This window comes from Schistocerca gregaria, chromosome X (assembly GCF_023897955.1).
Source record: "Schistocerca gregaria isolate iqSchGreg1 chromosome X, iqSchGreg1.2, whole genome shotgun sequence".
Lineage (NCBI taxonomy): Eukaryota > Metazoa > Arthropoda > Insecta > Orthoptera > Acrididae > Schistocerca > Schistocerca gregaria.
Window position 1 is genome coordinate 139429587 of NC_064931.1, and position 19458 is coordinate 139449044.

At 38.4% G+C, this 19458-nt stretch overlaps 1 protein-coding gene across 1 annotated transcript in view; it reads left to right on the plus strand.

Annotated features, from left to right (window-relative positions):
- Window positions 1–16841, plus strand: part of LOC126298797 (uncharacterized) — a 193537-nt gene extending 176696 nt beyond the window's left edge. Inside the window, exon 11 of the mRNA XM_049990261.1 lies at window positions 14338–16841. Coding sequence (XP_049846218.1) covers window positions 14338–15210 — 873 coding nt within the window. The 3' untranslated portion in view covers window positions 15211–16841. The remainder of the gene's footprint in view (window positions 1–14337) is intronic.
- Window positions 16842–19458: the final 2617 nt, after the last annotated feature.

Below are 19458 nucleotides of genomic sequence, written 5' to 3' on the forward strand. Positions count from 1 at the left end.
TGCTTCACACCATTTACAACTACTGGCAGAGCTTAAGGCACAAGAGTGAAACAATTTGGGCAGGCATATCATGGTATTCCATTGACCCCATGGGTACTCTGCAAGGTTGCATTACCACCAAGGATTATGTGATCATTTTGGCTGATCAGGTCCCATGGTAACACGTTTGCTCCCCAATGCTGTATTCAAAGACGACAGGATCTCTGTTTGCACAGCTTGCATCGGCCAAGACTGATTTTATGAGCACGGGGATGAATTGTCACATCTCCGCTAGAAATCTCAGTCACCAGATCTCAATATTTTTGTGCCTTTGGTGTCTACTTTGGAGAGAAGTGTGCATGAACGTTACACACCTCAATCATCATTACCTGAAAATGCCACTATTTTTCAGAAAGAAGGGTAAGATGCCCACCATACAGGACCTGTATTTATCTCTTCCAAAACTGGAAGGTGTTTTGTATGCCTTTGGTTTTCCAGCACCATATTAGACTTGTTAATGAGTTGTGGTTTTGGTGTTTCCATGTTTTTGTTCACTTCCTGTACATTTATTTACATTTAAAGAGAGCTGCAGATTCATTACACAAAGTAGGAATTTTGTCCCAGACTTTATATAATTTCTTACGTCCGTCTATTGATAATACTTCCTAATATGCAGCAACATAATCAGCAATCAATCTTATAACAGTACTGATCATATATAATAGATCACGTGTGTCTTGAGAACATTAGAGATTTTATTATGCTAGCTTGTGGCACACCTATTATTACTTTTGTTTCTGTGGAACATTTGCCATCCAGTGTAACACACTGGGCTCTCTTAGTGGAATATTCTGTGGGTGAATCACATATTTTTGAAGAGACTTTCTGTGGTATTATCTTGGTTAGTAGCCAATCTTGTGGTACTATGTTGAACGCCTTTCAGGAATCTAGGAAGATGGAATCTACCTTTAACCTGCATCTATTGTTCGCAAGATGCTGGTTATGGAGGTGTGTTTAACCTAAATAGTTTTTCCACAATCAGTGCTGTTTCTCTGAGGGAAGCTAGCATGTGTTTACTGTTCAGGAAAATTTCCAGTTTGTAACAGAACATACTCAATCTGTATCGAATAAAACCTGCTAAGCTTACAATACAGATGTCATGTTGTGAGTGACAAGTTTCATCATCATGCTGCATGCTCGCCATTGTACTGTAGAGTGAAAGTAAAAGGAAAAGCCTCAGTGATAGAAAAAAAATTGTACTACAATAAGGCAGTGAAATTTGAATGACTTTCAAGTTTGTGTGGATGAATCAAAGCTACAAGCAGCAGTGATACATGTTCGTGTAGAACTCAAAAAGACATTTAATTCTTGAAGTGTGACTGCCAATGATGTTTAATCATTCCAGTGATTTTGTTTTATGAAACTAATTACTTCCACAAGAAAAAACGAGTGGGAGGTGGCAGTGTTTCTCAGTGGTGCGCATCATTCCTCACTGAACATTGTACCTACCATATTACAAGCAGTTGTTACTGCAGTACTTGTACTATTCCATATAGGTGTGCACCATTTGTTTCTCTCAACTATGTTTCTCCGTGTGGGAGATTTTAGAGTATGTGAGGAAGTGTCAATGACAAAGAGAGTAAACATGATAATACTGGATTACAAGATTAATGTTAAAGGTCTAGATTCTCCCACATCTTCTATATAATTGTAGGTAATGGTGCAAAATGCTATGAAGTTCTACAAAGAGCTGAAATCCGTTATAGGGAAGATTTAAAGGAAGCTATATGAAGGATTCAAGTGCATTCTATTCTAGGTACTGCTCCAGTGTTTGTAGTCTGTATCAAGTAATGAGAAATTCAGAAAGTCGCTCAAAAGATTTTAGCAGTTTGGTATAGACCATAAGAAAATAGAATGGAGGACCAGGAAACTAAAATGGGGATCCTTATAAGAAAGGTGAGATTGGTCTCCTGAAACACTTCTGAATACATTTAAAGTACTGGTACCCAAAGTAGATTCTGTAACGTTTCTATTACATCCTTCATATATCTTTCATAGTACTTTCTTTTAATAGTTAAGGTGCACATGAAGGCTATATAGTCATATTACTATCTCACAATATTCTGATGGAATATTGGTACCAAGAACCCTTTGCCATCCACTGTATTGTAACTGGCAGAGAAAATACATTACCTGGAAAAAAAAGAGTGAAGTCCCCAGATCATTGTTGGACGTCGATGTATCTTCATACACATCATCAGCTGGTTTGTAAATCATTAAGAGTTTTTCTTTTTGACAGGTAAAAGAGCTACCAGAGTGCATTAGCACTGCTCATATCATATTGAACTCCCTACAGCATTTTGTGTCATCCTGCACCCTTGGTGGGAAACCAGCAGCAGTTGGGCTAGGAAATTACTATTCAGTGCATAGGCTGCCATTAAAATCGTGACGCAAACAGCTGATTTGGGAGTGCTGGCAATATCAAGAAGCATGGACTGATGATAAATGGCATCTCGGCGTGTTCAGCAATGAGTTGAAGTTCTGCGCTACCCCAGATGACCATTGCCTGTGATTATTGTGGTGATCTAGGGAGAGGCCCAGTTCTTTAGTGTTTTGCAGAGGCACAGCTGTGTCATTCTGTCATTTGAGTGTGGGAAACCATCAGGTATGACTTCAGGTCATGGCTGATAGTGATTGAGGGTACTCTGGCAGCACAACGGTACATCGTGGACATGTTGCATCCTCGTGTGTTACCTCTCGTGTGACAGTATCGTGGTGCCTTTTTCCATCAGACATTGCTCATCCACACATGGTTTGTGTGACTATGAACTTTCTGTGTGATATTGAGGTACTTCCGTGACCAGTAATATTCCCAGATCTGTCTTATATAGGACATGTTGGACCAGGTTGGATGTCAACTTCGCCACAGTCCCAGTATGTACGATATCAAGAATTAGTTACAATAGTTGCGTATCAGTGTGCCCCAGGAGAGGATACATCAGCCTGATGACACCCTTCCCGTCTGAATTAGTGCATGCACCCTGGCCAAAAGAAGTGCAATCTCGTACTGCCAAGTGCGTTCATACTGCCAAGTTCGTAGTAAACTTGACTTGATTTTGTAGTCACTGAAATAACTTATGAACTTGTGAAGTTTCATTTTGTTTTCTTCTCACCTTCTGGGTGCTTCACTTTTTTGTCAAGCAGTGTGTGTAGAAGTGGATAATGTGCTATGAGCCTCACTTGCCCACACTAGAGTGAGTGACGATCTTACATTTGGAGAATACATGCCACTTTAATGCGGGAAAAGTGACACATTGTAGTACAGTGGCAGACTGACAGTGGCAGAGTGATTCTTTGCCAATAATTTAGCAATTTGCTCTCTTGCCCCTCACAGATTTCGTTAGTGGGAGGTGGTGGTCAATCCCCAATCCAGTGACCACTTCCTAATTATCTCTACCTTATAGAAAGAGGTGTGTCAGAAAGAAAACTGCCAGAATGGATGCTCAGCGCGTGCTGGAGTTACTACTGCTGGCTGTAGGTGTGGTGCTGGGAGGTAGTGCATGGGGACAAAGGCATGTTGATGCTTGCAGGCTCCTTGTTGGTTGTCTAGGGTGATATAAGTGGTAGGATTGGTGTATGTGGTACAGATGTGGAGGCTATATGGGCAGGGTGTTGCTTGGGCTAAAGTTAATCTAGTAACACTGACTCTTGTAGGCATCTGCTCCCATGTGGTACAGGTTTCAACCCTGAGTTTCAGTGACCATTTCAGGCACCCATCCTTGTTGCCATTTGGATGTCTGTGCCTGACAGTAGTGTCAATGTGGAACTGGCAGTGTGTTGGTGTCTGCTTAAGTTGTTGAGATCTGAAGGAAAGGAGGAGGATCCTTAGTGGAGGACAGAAGAAATGGAGGAGAATCTCTAGTACTATGCCCTGCAGTTGCTCCACTATACTCTTCTCTGTGATCAGTATGGCTCAAAAGTACTAAAAATAAATAAATAAATAAATGTGAAAGCATTCTCTGTGCATGCTGACTGAATTGCCAATTTCATATTCTCCTTCAGCTTGTGTACTATCTGTTCTAACACATTATTGAAATGTTAGTGGAGTGGATCAGTTAAGGAGTTGTTGATTCCCTTGTTGGCCTAAAACTTACTGAAGACTAGATAAATTGGGGTACGTTTTTGGTGACAGTCTCTTGATAGAGAAGACGTGTGAAAGCACCTTTCAGTAGTTTTAGCTGATGAAGACTGTGTACAATATAACTATGGAAATTTTGAATACACGTCCTAAAGTATGAACAACATCAAAAATTAGTCTCAAATAATGTTATTGCTGCAACTTTAGAAATGCTTAGTAAATGACTTCAGGAAAGAATTCTAATCATTTTCTTTCCTGTTCCACTTACAAATAGAGTGAGGGAAAAATTACTGTCTGCCTTCACATGAGCTGTAATTTCTCCTCTCTTATCTTCGGGCACTTACACATAATGTATATTGGTGGCAGTAGAATCGTTTGACGATCGGCTTCAAATGCCGGTGCCCTAAATTTTCTCAATAGTGTGTCTCGAAAAGAATGTCGCCTTCACTCCTGGGATTCCCATTTGAGTTCCCGAAGCATCTTCGCAATACTTACGTGTTGTTTGAACCTACCGGTAACAAATCTAGCAGCCCACCTCAGAATTGCTGTGATGTCTTCCATCAATCCGATCTGGCACAGATACCAAACACTCAAACAGTACTCGAGAACAGCTCACACTAGCGTTCTATATGCAACCTCCTTTACAGGTGAACCACTCTTTCCTAAAATTCTTGCAGTAAACCAAAAACCGACCATTTGCCTTCCCTACCACACTTCTCACATGCTTGTTCCATCTCTTATTGCTTTGCAACATTACATCCAGATGTCTAAACAACATGACTGTGTCAAGCAGGACACTAGTAATACTGTATCTGAACATTACTGGTTTGATCTTCCTACTCATCTGCAGCAACTTACATTTTTCCACATTTAGGACTAGCTGCTATACATCACACCAACTGGAAATTTTGTCTAATTCATTTTCTATCTTACTGCAGTCACTCAACTTTGACAACTTACTGTATACCATGGCATCATCACCAAACAACCACAGATTGCTGCCCATCATGCCTGCCAAATCGTTTATGTATGTAGAGAACATCAGCGGTCCTATCACATTTCCCGGGGGCACTCCTGACGATACCCTTGTCTCCGATGAACACTCATCATCGAGCCAACATACTGTGGGTTCTATTATTTAAGAAGTCTGCAAGCCACTCACATATCTGTAAACTTATTCTGTATGCTCGTACCTTCATTAACAGACCGCAATGGAGCACCATGTCAAACACTTTACCTTTTTCACACTTCTAGCATTTGTTAGCATACACTGTCAAGTACAATGGCCATCCTTCCTAATACAAATCAGCAGTGTTAAATAATACCAACTATTTTCTAATTGGCAACAAACTATGCAGTTTGTATATTGGCAGCATTATACAACGTTTAGTGGCACAATCCTTTGATATTAACACAAGTTATTACCACATGACTTTAACTGTGTAAACAGTGACAAATACACTTCTTGGATTTGCTGCTAGATAACATTGTGCAAATCCCACACTATTTTATTGAAGCAACTGTTCACTATCATCAGGTAGTAGTAGTTGCTGTCATCACACCTGCAAAATGTGACTGGTAATACGTGCATGGTGGTACTGAAATTTATCGGCATTACAGGCAGGATTATGCATCTGCAGAGAACCACTCACAGTTGGACAAAATAACTGTTCGTAGTGCCCCCTGCAGGAAGCTGAAGAGAGGCCTTCCACGCTTGCACGTACAGCAGTCATGTGGTGTTGAGATATGCATGTCATAGTTTTAAGATTAATGTGCTGTGTATCAGTTCAGAATGAGAAGCAATGGACATGTTTGGATATCAGTTTCTTTGTCCACAATATATATTGATTACAAAATGTGTATCAACATGATACAAGTTGTAAAACATTGGCCAGGGACATAGCACTTCTGTTCACACAGGCCGGAAAATCACCTTCTGTTCTCTCTCTCCACACTCTACCGAGCGAGGTGGCGCAGTGGTTAGCACACTGGACTTGCATTCTGAAGAATGATGGTTCAATCCCGCATCTGGCCGTCCTGATTTATGTTTTCCATGATTTCCCTAAATCGCTTCAGGCAAATGACGGGATGGTTCCTTTGAAAGGGCACGGCTGACTTCCTTCCCAAACCCGATGAGACCGATGACTTTGCAGTTTGGTCTCCTCTTCCAAATCAACCCCCCACTCTCCACTCTCTTTGTTTTTCTTTATCGACATATTGATATGTTTCTACAGCTCAATGCATCTCACTTGTAATTACACCCAGTAGAACAATTCACAATCATATATGAAAGTAGAACTTCACCTTATGCTGACAATGGAAAATAATTTTGAATAACATGTTAATAAATGTTTGAACACGCAGTACCAAAAAAATGAAAATAGCAATTCCATCCATATCAACTCTGTGGTGCAAACAAAAACAAAGTTGCACAAGGAAACGAAGTTAAAATATATTCTATAATAAATCAAAGGAAAGAAAGCACAGGAGAAAAGCTATATTGTACTGTAGTGTTATCTTCACATGTGCCCCAGTTTATATGTGATATTCTCTCGAATCTCTCATGGTATAATGTCTCAGGCACAAATGAATTATGTTGTTTGTATACCACATGTAATCATGCATATGCATTGAGCATATACAAAATTAAAGACAGATTGTCATTGCCATAATCAAACAGAAGAATAACATTTCATTTCTCCTAAATTCCAAAATTATTCCACCAATAATACAAATAACACGACACAGTCTGTGAAAGAACAAACTTCATCTATCCTACATTGACCTAAAACAAAACATAATAATTTAAGATAGCATTGCTTTTTGGCTCTTATTGTTTTCAGTCCTTGCATGTTAGTTTCTGTTTTCTCAACTCCTCTCACACAAAGTTCCTGCTTCTACACATTCATATCTCTACCTAGTGGTGCTGTGGCCTTTATGCTTGCTGCTTCGCCTTATGATGCAAGTAATTGCTCAGTCTATCTCTTATTATTAACCTATGCAGTCAATTGAAGATTGGCAGACACTTACAAATTCTATTTACAACATAACTTAAGTCCCTCTCTACTGCTATCTTTTAGAGTGTTATTCCCTCATTTGGATCTAATAGATTAAAAAATAAAAATAAAATAATAATAATAATAATAATAATAATGCAAAAGTACAAACTTATGATCCAAGAATAAAATTGCGCACTATCTACACTTCAGTTCGCCTTTTCTGGATACAGTGAGGAATTGTATTTATTAATGAGCAAATTTACAAAACTCTGTCTTATTTAGATTCTCCAATTCTTATCCTGCTGAAATTTGTTATTGCTGTGCATCTTTTTTCATTTTAACTGAAGCTCCTTCGATAATGATGGACAGTTGCTGGTCCCTCGTAACATATTCTCACATTATTTACACCTCCCCCCCCCCCCCCCTTTTTTACTGAATTCCATTCGCACATTATGATAACATTATGACAGGTTTTTAGCACTTTTGTTTTATAATATTTTCTACCCTTCCTATGTTCTTGTTTTTTTATTCTCTGTTTCTCTTTATCTCATGTTCCTACCACCATCATTTCTAATATTACTGTATCCATTTCATCACTAACAATTACTGATTGCGTAAAACCTTTGCTAAACGTTGCCCATCAGAGTTCCTGACGTCATCCAGCTATTACTTCATTTTCTCTCATTCATTTACATCAGCAAAGTAATCAAACTTCTCAGTTACTGTACTACAAATACATGTTATGCATTACTAATTCCTTCCCATCTTCAATCATTATTACACAACAACAAAACACTCTAGGTTATTTGTTATTACTGTTCAAACTACATAGCCCAGACCAGTTTTTTTCTTGCCAAGCTACTATACCAGCATTGCCTTTTATCAATACTCTCAAATTTCCTGCGTGAAGCTGTTCACAAACATTTACTTTGGGAATATTGTCAAATCAAGTTATAACTACCTGATACTTAATCTGGGTAGTTCAATAGTTGAAGAGTAGGAAGCAGTGCAGAAAACTAAAGAAAGAAACAGCACTGCAAAAGCTAGGGGCTCTATGCATGCTACTGCACATATTCACTAAAGACACCCTGAGGTCTGCTTTGTCACAGCTGATCAAGAAATTCTGTAATCTATAGTTCTGATCTACCAACCCACATCTATTCTGATAAGGCATTTTCCCTACCAACACTTCAGAAAAGTCACTTCCATTCCATGCATTGTCTGAATGTTTCAGTGTGTGCTAATTACTTTCTCACTGTGTTCTTTCACACTTTCCTCAGATCTTCCACAATTTCCTGGATACACCTGACAGACTTTCATTACTTCACTCTGTCTATCCTCAAATAAGTACACATCTAAAATTGTGTGGTAAGTTCCATCAAATATTTGAATCTCTCTGAAACATAGGCCCCTCATTTCAGTCTTTTTCTTTTTATGCTAGCACTATTCTTTCTCAACTTTCTCTTTTCTGACCATTTGTCATAACTTGGCTCCTAACCTCATTTACAACAGAAATCGAATTTACATGTCCATTGAGATCACAAACTATGTTGTCAAAGTTACTCTTAGTCTGTACTTCCATTACTGAAAATATCCCAAAGAAATATTTGTCTGCCCCCCCCCCCCCCCCCAATATCACCTAACTTTCCTTATCCTCGGTTCCAGAAGTGATCCTTTTAATTTCCCCCATTTCTGTCTCATCCTCCCTTCTACATTCCAGGAAAATCAGATTATCATCATTCTTTACTTCTGCTTTCCTTTGTTTATCCCCAACAGCTCGGGCTTCAGTGTTTTTATCCAATCATTCTCTCTCTTCATTTGTTAATATTGTAATTTCGGCATCTTCAAATGAGGCACTTGGGGCTAGACAACAAAACATCTCTGCTGAAGATGGTTAATGGGAAGTATGTAAAACCTACAGGAAGATGTGTCATTTGTGTGGGTATAAGTGACCACACACAGTCCTTAGAATTCATCATCATGACGTCATTCTTGGATGGGACTTTTTGCAAGCTTTTCAGGCAATTACAGATTGTGGTCGCTCTAAGATTGTGCTAGATGAGGTGAGATACTGTTGACAGGAAGATGCGCATCCGAGTATGTAGACTGTGTGTGCTGGATGAAGTGATCATTCCTGCAGTCAACGCTAGAAACGTAACTGTCATGTGTCATGCCATGCATCAACCCATGGATCTTGTAGTGGAATCTAAGAGAAGCACACCGCTGAATAATAACTTGGTCATCCCAGCCTCTGTCGTCCCGTTAAGAACAGATTCAGTGAATTGTGGATAGTTACCTGTTGCCAAGAACCGCAGATTCTTCCAAGATGCATGTGCATAGCAAACGCTGATCTGTTAATTGCAGAACAGCCGAGCGTCATAGAAACCTCTGATGCCGAGTCTGTGGGTGAAATTGACGCTACCACTACGAGACAAGATCTTCTAGCTCGAATATCACCAGATCTCACTAAGGAATAACAGAACAAGCAACATGCCATTCTTCAAGAGTTCTGTGAATGCTTCAATCCACAGGTGAGGAGCAACTAAGACAAACCGATAGTGAAGCACTGGAGACCATCAACCAATAAGCTAAGAGAGCATACCATGTGTCAGCAATGGAACGTCGAATAATTCATGACGAGGTAGAGAAAATGATGAAGAATGACATCACTCAGCCTTCACAGAGCCCATGGTCGTCACCAGTGGTTCTCGTCAAAAGAAGGATGGCTGTTGGCACTTTCGTGTTGATTACTTAATAAGATAACTAAAAAGGACGTTTACCATCTTCCATGAATTGACGACACACTAGATTGTCTGAAGGGGGCTAACTTTTTCTCAACCATGGACATGTACTCAGGATACTGGCAAATCTTTCGATTGTGAGGCTGATTGTGAGAAAACTGCGTTCATCACCCCTGTCGGCCTGTAGGAGTTTAAGGTAATGCCGTTTGGTTTGTGTAATGCACTAGCAACTTTTGAATGGATTATGGATAATCTTCGTCATCTGAAGTGGACGATGTGTCTTAGTTATTTAGATGACATTATAGTGTTCTCAGAGACATTTGATGAACACATAAAAAGACTGAGGGCCATTCTTAAGTGTCTCCAACAATGCGGACTGAAACTTAATCCAAGAAAGTGTCTCTTTGGAGCAAAAGAAATCAAAATAATTGGACACTTTGTGTGAAATGAAGGTGTGCGGCTAGACCCAGAAAAGGTGAGATCTATAACGGAATTTACTGTTCCTAAAAGTATTAGAGATGTGAGAAGCTTCCTTGGATTATGTTCTTATTACCATCGTTTTATCAAAGACTTTTGTATCAAAGCCAGGCCACTCCAAGGGTTGTTAAAAGCAAATGCTAGCTTTATCTGGGGTGGTGCATTCTTTCAATGTCCTGCAAAAAGCTCTGACGACAGACCCTGTACGTGGTCTGTATGATGAGAGAGCACCTACAGAACCACACACAGATGCCAGTGGGTATGGGATCGGTGCTGTTCTGGTGCAAATTGCAAATTTCGGGTGAAAAAGAGAAGGTTATAGCCTATGCTACTCGGACACTTACAAAAGTCGAGAGAAACTACTCAACTACAGAAAGAGAATGTTTTGCTGTGATCTGGGCCATATGCAAATTACGACTGTATCTCTGTGGAAGGCCATTCACAGTTATTACATACCATCATTCACTTTGTTGGTCGACAAGTCTTAAGAATCCAACAGGATGACTCGCCAGGTGGGCACTACGTCTTCAAGAGTATGACATTACCATAGTGTACAAAAGTGGAAGAAAACAACAAGATGCCGACTGTCTCTCAAGAAACCCTGTGCAGGACAATCAGGACTTTGCTGAAGATAGTGACTGCCTCGCTGCACTCCATGATCTCTTTGGTGAGCAGGAGGAGGACACCAAGATATCTCCAATTATGCTTGCCTTAAATCGGTCAGAGGATGTGAAAGAACAATTTAAGATAGTTAATGGATTAATTTGCAAGAAAAACTTTGATCCATTTGGAAAGAGGTGGCTACCAGTGATTCCTAAACACATGCACTTAGATGTTCTACAGAAATTTCATGACACACATGAGGCCGGACATTTAGGATTTATTAAGACATTTGATAGGATCAATAAGAGATTTTTCTGGCCAGGTTTATTTAGGTGTGTTTGTTATTATGTGTCACATTGCCAAGGGTGCCAGAGGAGAAAGGCAGTTCCTCAGAAACCACTTGGCCGACTCATACCAATTCCACCAGCCAAAATGCCTTTCCAGTGTGTTCGGATTGACCTCCTCGGATGATTTCCAATGCCTGGTAGGGGCAATAAATGGATTATTGTTTGCACTGATTATCTGACATGCTATGCCATTACAAAAGCCGTGAAAACAGCCGAAGTGTTCAAGGTAGCCAAATTCATCGTGGAAGACATTGTAATAAAACACGATGCCGCAAGGTCGTTAATTATGGACCGAGGAAAAGTTTTTCAATCAAATCTTGTGACAGAGATAAACAGTTGGTGCAACATTATTCATCACATGACGACTGCCTACCATCCGTAAACTAACAGGCTTACTGAATGCCTTAATAAGACCTTGGCCGGCATACTACCTTTCATGACGTTATCCTACAATACTGCCAAACAAGACACCACAGGATTTATGCCATTTGTCCTGGTGCATGGGTGTGAGGCGACGACGACTATGGACACTGTGTTTCCATTACATCCTGATAGTGTGGACGATGAATATGTCGGCCAGGTGTTAACCAGAGCTGAGGAAGCTCGGCAGTTAGCTTGACTCTGCATGCTGCAGGGTCAAGAAAACTATCACTGAAGGTATGACGCGAGCCACTGCCCTGTTGTCTACCAGCCTGTTGACCTCGTTTGGATCTTCACTCCTGTACGGGAGGTTGGTCTCTCTGAGAAGCTCCTCAGGCACTGCTTTGGACCTTATAAGGCTGTAAGACAGTTGTCTGATGTTACTTATGAAGTTGAAGTTTTTGATCCCAACACAAGATGACGAAAGATCAGAGATACGGTCCAAGTCCTTTGAATGATGCCCTTTAAGGATCCTGCAACTCAGGGTAAATTCGAAGCTCCAGCGACAGCCAACAAGTGGAAAACTGATGAAGAGCGTAGCGGCAAAGGAAGTTCTAAGAAGATCACTGCCAGGACAAACATCAGTCATCAGGAGTTGGAGTATGCAGGACCGATGACTCGTTCCCGGACTAGGAGGACGTAACACTGGGATGTTGTTCTCTTAAGGAGGGAGCATTGTCACAAGAAACTGAGTAGTACAGTCACTGTAGTGTGGCGGATATGATAATAGACTGTTGTATGGAGTGCCGAGAGTTCAAAACTCACCTGAACTGAAAAATTTTAATTTCTTAATTCGGTTCGAGTACATTCAAGAAGTATCCACAGAAGTCAAGAATCATTGTACTGGAATGTTCTGTAACTGTGTATATACCATTTGTGTTCTGGCTGGAGGCAGTTCACTCCATGCTCTTGTATGTGCAAGTGCTGAATAAACCTCCTTTAAGTGAAGTTAGTGTTCGTCATTCATCTAATTACACCTCCTTCTACGTGACAATATTATGCTCCTTGGCTTTTAACAATAGTTAAATATATTGCATTCTGTAGCAACAGTTGTCTCTTGGTGGTCGTGACTTAATCACTACAATTTCAACATTATATGTTTTTCTTTTATACTAGTTCTTAATCCCCACCTTTATCCCTCATTACTGTAATTATATGTCTTCTGTTTTATAAGTTTTGTAACTACATGATTGTGTGCAACCTGCTGGCTTCTCTGGCAATTCTTGGTTGACCTTTACAGCTATCAGTCTGTTTATGGATTTGAATTGGTCTCAAAAAAGTTTGTTCTACGTTGCATGCGTATGTATTTCATCTTCTTGGTTTTTATAAGTTACGTTTCATGACGAAAAAGTGTAAAAATTTTATATTGAAGTGGGGTTTTAATAAGCATGGTACGTTTCTTTCTTTCTTATTATTAATGTACTCCGTTTATCTCAATTTGTACCTCCTATACTGATTTATTTCATTAATGATAATGAAATTATTTGTTTCTTGGAGACCTATAGTTTTAGGTACACACTCTTTTTCATCTCGTTGGTGTTTACAACACTTTATTGAAGTTGTCTGTTATATGAGAATGTTCATTACTTCCCTATTTTTGTAATGCGGTAAAATTGATTATAGTTCATGTTCATCTGATAGTTGCTTTTCCTTTCTTATGGTAATATCAAGATATCCAGACAATGCGTTCTAACCTTACTGTATTCGTTGACACAGTGTGTTTATCATGATATATGTGTTGTTACTTTTTGTATGTTGCTTTACATTGAAGTATATATATTTCTGAAGACTGTTTAAGTCAGTTTTACCTGAAGCAGTTTTCTGTTTCTGCTTGTTCTTTCTGATGTGAGGTTGGTTGTGTGAACAATCGAAACCGGTTATCGAATTTAATGGTGTGTGTTGTCGACCAAAATAATTGACTGCAAATTTCTGCAATTTATTTAAGTTATTTAGCTTCACCTGATTGAAAATAAAAGCAACAATTTAATCTAATATGGGTTTTAATTTGTAAATTGTTTCTCATTTATTCCTCAAAAGTGAACTTTCCCTTGAATGTGGGTTCATTAAAAAACTCTTTCAGTAGTTGTCTCCCCATTGTGATTGTTTCACCAGAGTCAGTGGCAATATTTGTCCAAGTGGGAATTTCTGGAAAGCATGTTTGTTAATGTGATTTTGTTCAAAAATATTGTTAAACAGAGTAAACTCATAATTAAATAAGGTGGTGTTTGACTTGACCTACTAGAAATCAAAACGGAATGTCACTAGCATAATTAGAATTCACCATTATTGCATACTATCTTTAAATGCACTACTTCAAATCTATGTAGTGTCTAAGGACTTGAAGTGAAGACACAGTCTCCTGTGACAGTAATAAGAGTATATCATGAGAATACCATTTTTTGCCATTTTGTTCCTCCTATCCCTCCACGTCATTCGGATTTTCACATACAAATACTTACTTTTTTAGGATGTTGGTTCAGTCTTACCACTTTCTTAAATTTAATGTATCTAATCTCTTTTTTTAAGTTATTACCATTCTTGGCTCTGAGCAGTTAGCTATGCAGACAGGGCAGTGCATAAAATCATCAGTTTGGTCAATGCATTAATGTAATTTCTGTTAAATTTTCTTGCAGGTGGTTCAGTTTGATCAAAACTGCTTACAGTCCAAAACTGATATATCAGTTCCTGGATGTCCTTTGTGGGAACAAGAAGCAGCACAGTCATGTGCTCCAAAGAAGACAGATAATTGTAACAGAAAATTGATAGGTGGGTGTAAGGTAAAAGGAAAATGTATGAAGAAAACTATTTCTTCTGACAGCCAGAGTGGCTCAGCCTCTGGAACTATTTGTTTAAAAAAGAAAAGTGATGTCAGAGGTTTGAAACGTACACAAGGTGCTAAAAACCAGACAAGTCTGTCAACATATACAGAAACATCAATGATGACTTGTCACTATACACGAGGTGCTAAAAACCGGAGAAGTCTGTCAAAATATTCAGAAACATCAACGATGGTTTCTCACAATAATGTCAACGATTTGCCATTCTCTGTTCAAATAGATAACATGCGTCAGTCACCATTCCGTATAGACAGGCCAATATCATTTTCTCCAGGTTCTGCAGACTTCTTTCCTCCAGGTGCTGCAGACTTCTTTCGTTCAGGTTCTGCAGACTTCTTTCCTCCAGGTGCTGCAGACTTCTTTCGTTCAGGTTCTGCAGACTTCTTTCGTTCAGGTTCTGCAGACTTCTTTCCTCCAGGTTGTGCAGACTTCTTTCGTTCAGGTTCTGCAAACTTACAGAATTTTAGAACACATGCTGTTGTACCTACAGATGTGGCTTTGCCTGAAAGTAAAAAAGTTAAGAAAGTCAAAATGTGTAGCCCAAACACGTTTACACGAGAGTTAAAGGACCTGGGTGTTAGAAGAAAACATGTTTATTTGACTAGAGGAGCGAGTTTCACCAGGTCAGGCAATTTCGTACCTACCTTAATGCTGAAGGACAGAATTTGAAGGGCACAATTGTATGATGTTTACAATATTGACAAACGTGTCATCTTGGTATGGTGAAGATATCTGTAGGTTATAGTTTGTGTGAAGTTTTATTTAATTGACAATATAAGTTTATTTGCTTGACTATATCTGTATAATTTCATGACATTACTGATTTCTACGTGTTATCATCCATCTTGAGATGATGATAAATGAAGCAGTATACTTAAAAACTTAGAATTGTCAATTCCATGGAATTTAAAACTAACATGACAAATACTGAAACTGTTAGTTGATGTAAGAAAAGGACACTTGATCATGGCATGCATGATAAAAGATGTAACCAGTCCCCAGATTATGGCCAGTCAAAATGTTACTGTGCCAGTAGGAAAGAGGGGTGTCATTCCAGACAAGAAGAAAAAAATCTGCAAGCAGTGGAAAAGGGCCATGTTGCCATACCATGACATGTACTTGCAGGATAAAGCTGAAGATAATGCTGCTTAATTTATTAAAGTAAGATGATGCCCAATGACTGGTAGAAACTTGTAATGTTATGAAACTGTAATGGCTGTGGCAGTGAAATAGACTTTGTATACATTTTTGTTAAGTCATGAATGTTTCTACAGTGACAACAAAGCAGTTTATATTGTAAAAACATTTTATGGTTTGGCAAATATATATGTATCCACTGCTTACAGAAATTTTCTTCTTGTCTGGATAGTTGACAAAATCAGTCCCCTCTGTGCCTTCTCACAATTTATGCATGTTGTTGTTTTGTCCTTTTAAAGTCATGTTACAAGTGTCCATAGTCTTGAAATTCTCTCTCTCCCTCATGTTGTTAGTTATTAATCCTATGTAGGTGACCATGCATGATTAGTATGATGTTAGTTTTAAACACCATGTAACTGTACATGATTACCATGTAGTTAATTATAAATCCCATGTAGTTGACCACACATAACTTTCACACATACAGGGTGTTTAAGCAGGCTGCTTCATTTTTGTACTCTAAGATATGAGATGATTGGTTGAAACTAATAATGTTGTGTGTGTATGTGTGTGCAAAGTTCCAATATTGCTCATATGATACCAATGACATGGGCTACATCAGTATCTCAGTATGTGAACTGTAAAGTGTGTTAAAGTATTCATAATTTTACAGATTGATTGTTAGATGATTTCCATTTCTTTTGAATACTGTTTTAGTTTTCAGACCAATACTATACATTTTTGTTTAAATGCAGTTTACTGCTTTTATTGTAAATGTGATTTACCCCCTTGTTTGAAATGTGTTTCATTGTTTTGTTTGAAGCATTTTTTTTAAATCGGGGAATATTTATATGTTGACAATAAATATGATGGCACAAGCCTTGGTAATTTGTTACTCTTCCAAATGTGTTCATAATTTATTTCTTAGCTTTAATGTTAACATTTTGTGTTTTCATATCTTATTGGTAATTCAAAAACAAAATTATCCACAATTGTTCAATATTTTTATTTTCATACAATCATAATTGTCAAACAGTTGGTTGCACTTCACGTGATGGCACGTCCTGTCAAAACAGTTGTAATGTATTTTTAATAAGTATACCTTTCATGAATGAGACGTGTCTGTGTACAAGAAACACAAAATAAAATAATTTAAAAATTAATGTTTTGTTTGTTAAGTAGTGTGTATTTGTGTACCTCCTTTTCGAAAATTATTGTTAATTGTAATTTAACAGTTGGAGTGAGCATTTGGTCAAAATTTCCTAAAGCAGTGACCCAGAGAGCATGTTTCCGTGAGAGCATGCCATCTTGCTTATTTGTGCAGAGTAGGCAGTGTTCAGTAATCTCATGTGACTAGAATGAAAATAACTCTTGTTTCTTAGTAAGTGATTTACTCAGTTTTCCCAAAAAAATCTGGAACTACGTTGAAAAGTAAAACTCATATATGCTGTTAGATTGTGAATTCTTTTGGTTATTAAAGTTTGGAGTATTAATAAAGGTGGGTCAAGGTCAGATGCACTGTAGTGAGCCAAAGTGAACCGTGTAACTCACAACCAGTTGAGAGTCATTGACTTTTTGTCTTTCTGTCTCTGCAGATTGTGTTGTGTCCTTAACAATTACGCTTCATTTCAGTCATAATGTTGAGTGCAGAGTGATTATTTTACTCTCTTATTGTTCATTATGAGTGATTATGAAGAAGCAGTGATTCCTACTGCTGCACAACAAATACAGTTGTGTATGCCCAGGGACAAACCAGGAATATGGGGAAAATGCGGGAATCTTTTCATCTGGGAAAAATCCAGGAAAACCATGGGAATTTTTCATTGGTTTGGTTTTCAGTTAAAGTTTTGTGATGTTTAACTGGTGATAACTGATACTCTAACAAAGAATTGTACGTTAGCCTGTTATTGCGGAATAATACTGCTGCAGTGAAAAAAACACACACACACACACACACACACACACACACACACACACAAACTTTAGTTGCAAAGGAAATGCACAGTGTACAACAACAAAGCATGGTGCACACGCAAATGTCTGCTGATGGCAAAATCTGTCAAAGGCTGTAGAATGAAGATTATGCAGTACTTTGTAACAGAAAAATGGCTTTCAATTAATGTGACATCAGATCGTGAGAAAATATTGCGAATGGTGGTTTGATTTTTTATTTGGCCCTGTTGATCACATATTGTACGCAGGGTGTACTAGTAATATAGGACAAGTCAAGTGAAATAATACAAAATTATGTGAGCACTTGAAATATCATACAAATAAGTATTTTCTATGAACTATTGATTGCGGATAATATTAAAACCTGCATTTTACTGGTACAACTTCATGTGAATGCTTAAAATAGCAGAATGAGTGAAAGTACACATTTTTATCCCAGTGCCACAATGAAGTAATGAAATTTACATTTTGTCATTATGATTTAAATTAAAATACAAATTTTTTATCTTCATCACACGAGTAACTTAACGTGAGTGCTTAATAGTGGAGAATAAATTGTAGTATACATTTTAACCTATGATATAAATAAATTTATGTTTTATCAGTAATTTATGTTAGAAGTACACAATTTTGTATTCATAACATTACAATTTTCTTTCCTCTATTTTTACTCAAAAGGATGCCTTATTACTCTAGGAATTCATTCATTTTATAATAAGTTTTTTCTCTGAGGAATGTTTTTAGTTCCTTTTGTATACCTGTATGTTATTAATTTCCTTTGTTATGCTGATGTGAAGCTTGTTATATACAGGGTGTAGATAGAGTCCGGGAACACTTTCAATTATATATTGCACAAGAACCAAACATTGTACAGATGTCATACATATGTCATTTTGAAGAGAAACCCTGAAAGTTTTTTTCATGTATACTGCTACAGCGTAGTTTGGTAATTTGCCGATAGTCAGCGTTAGTTGCAAACATGGTGAGGAAGCTTTCTGTGTGTTGGAGTTCAACAGAAACAAGTGTGCTACAGCTGTTTGACAGATATTTAGAACGAAGTACAGTAAGAAGCCATCAACAAGGAAGACCATTTACCACTGGCGCAACAAATTCGTTACAAAGGGGTGCTTGTGCCCGGCAAAGAGAAGCGGACGTCCCAGTGTGAGTGAAGTGAATGTGGAGCGATATGAGAGACATTCATAAAGGAGTCCAAAGAAATTGGTGTGTTGTGCATCCCGTGAACTCGAAATGGCTCCAATGACAGTGTGGAAAGTCTTGCGACAGAAGCTGTGTATGAAACCATTGAAATTGGAGCTAGTGCAGAAGCTCAGTGACAACGACAAAGACAAGCGTTTTGAGTTTTGTTCACAGTTGCACCAATTGAATGAGGATGGGGATGGCATTGTTGATTACTTCATTTTTAGCGACGAAGCCATTTTTCACACTAATGGGAAAGTGAACAATCATAATTGTCAAATGTGGGATACAAAACATCCACATGAATACATTGAATTTGAGTGTGATTCCCCAAAGGTAAATTTTTGTTGTGCCTTGTCACATTGAAAACTGTACGGGCCGTTCTTCTTTGCCGAGAGCACTGTCAGAGGATATTCCTACTTGGACATGTTGCAACAGTGGCTGATGCCTCAAATGCAATCGGTCTCTCCATTCATGTTTCAGCAGGATGGGACTCTACCCCAGTTACATCTTGAAGTTTACATCTGAACATGGAGCTGCCACATCGATGGATCAACTGTGCTACAGAAGGGGATAACTGTTTCATGAAATGGCCTTCCCAATTACCAGATCTCACTCCGTGTGACTTTT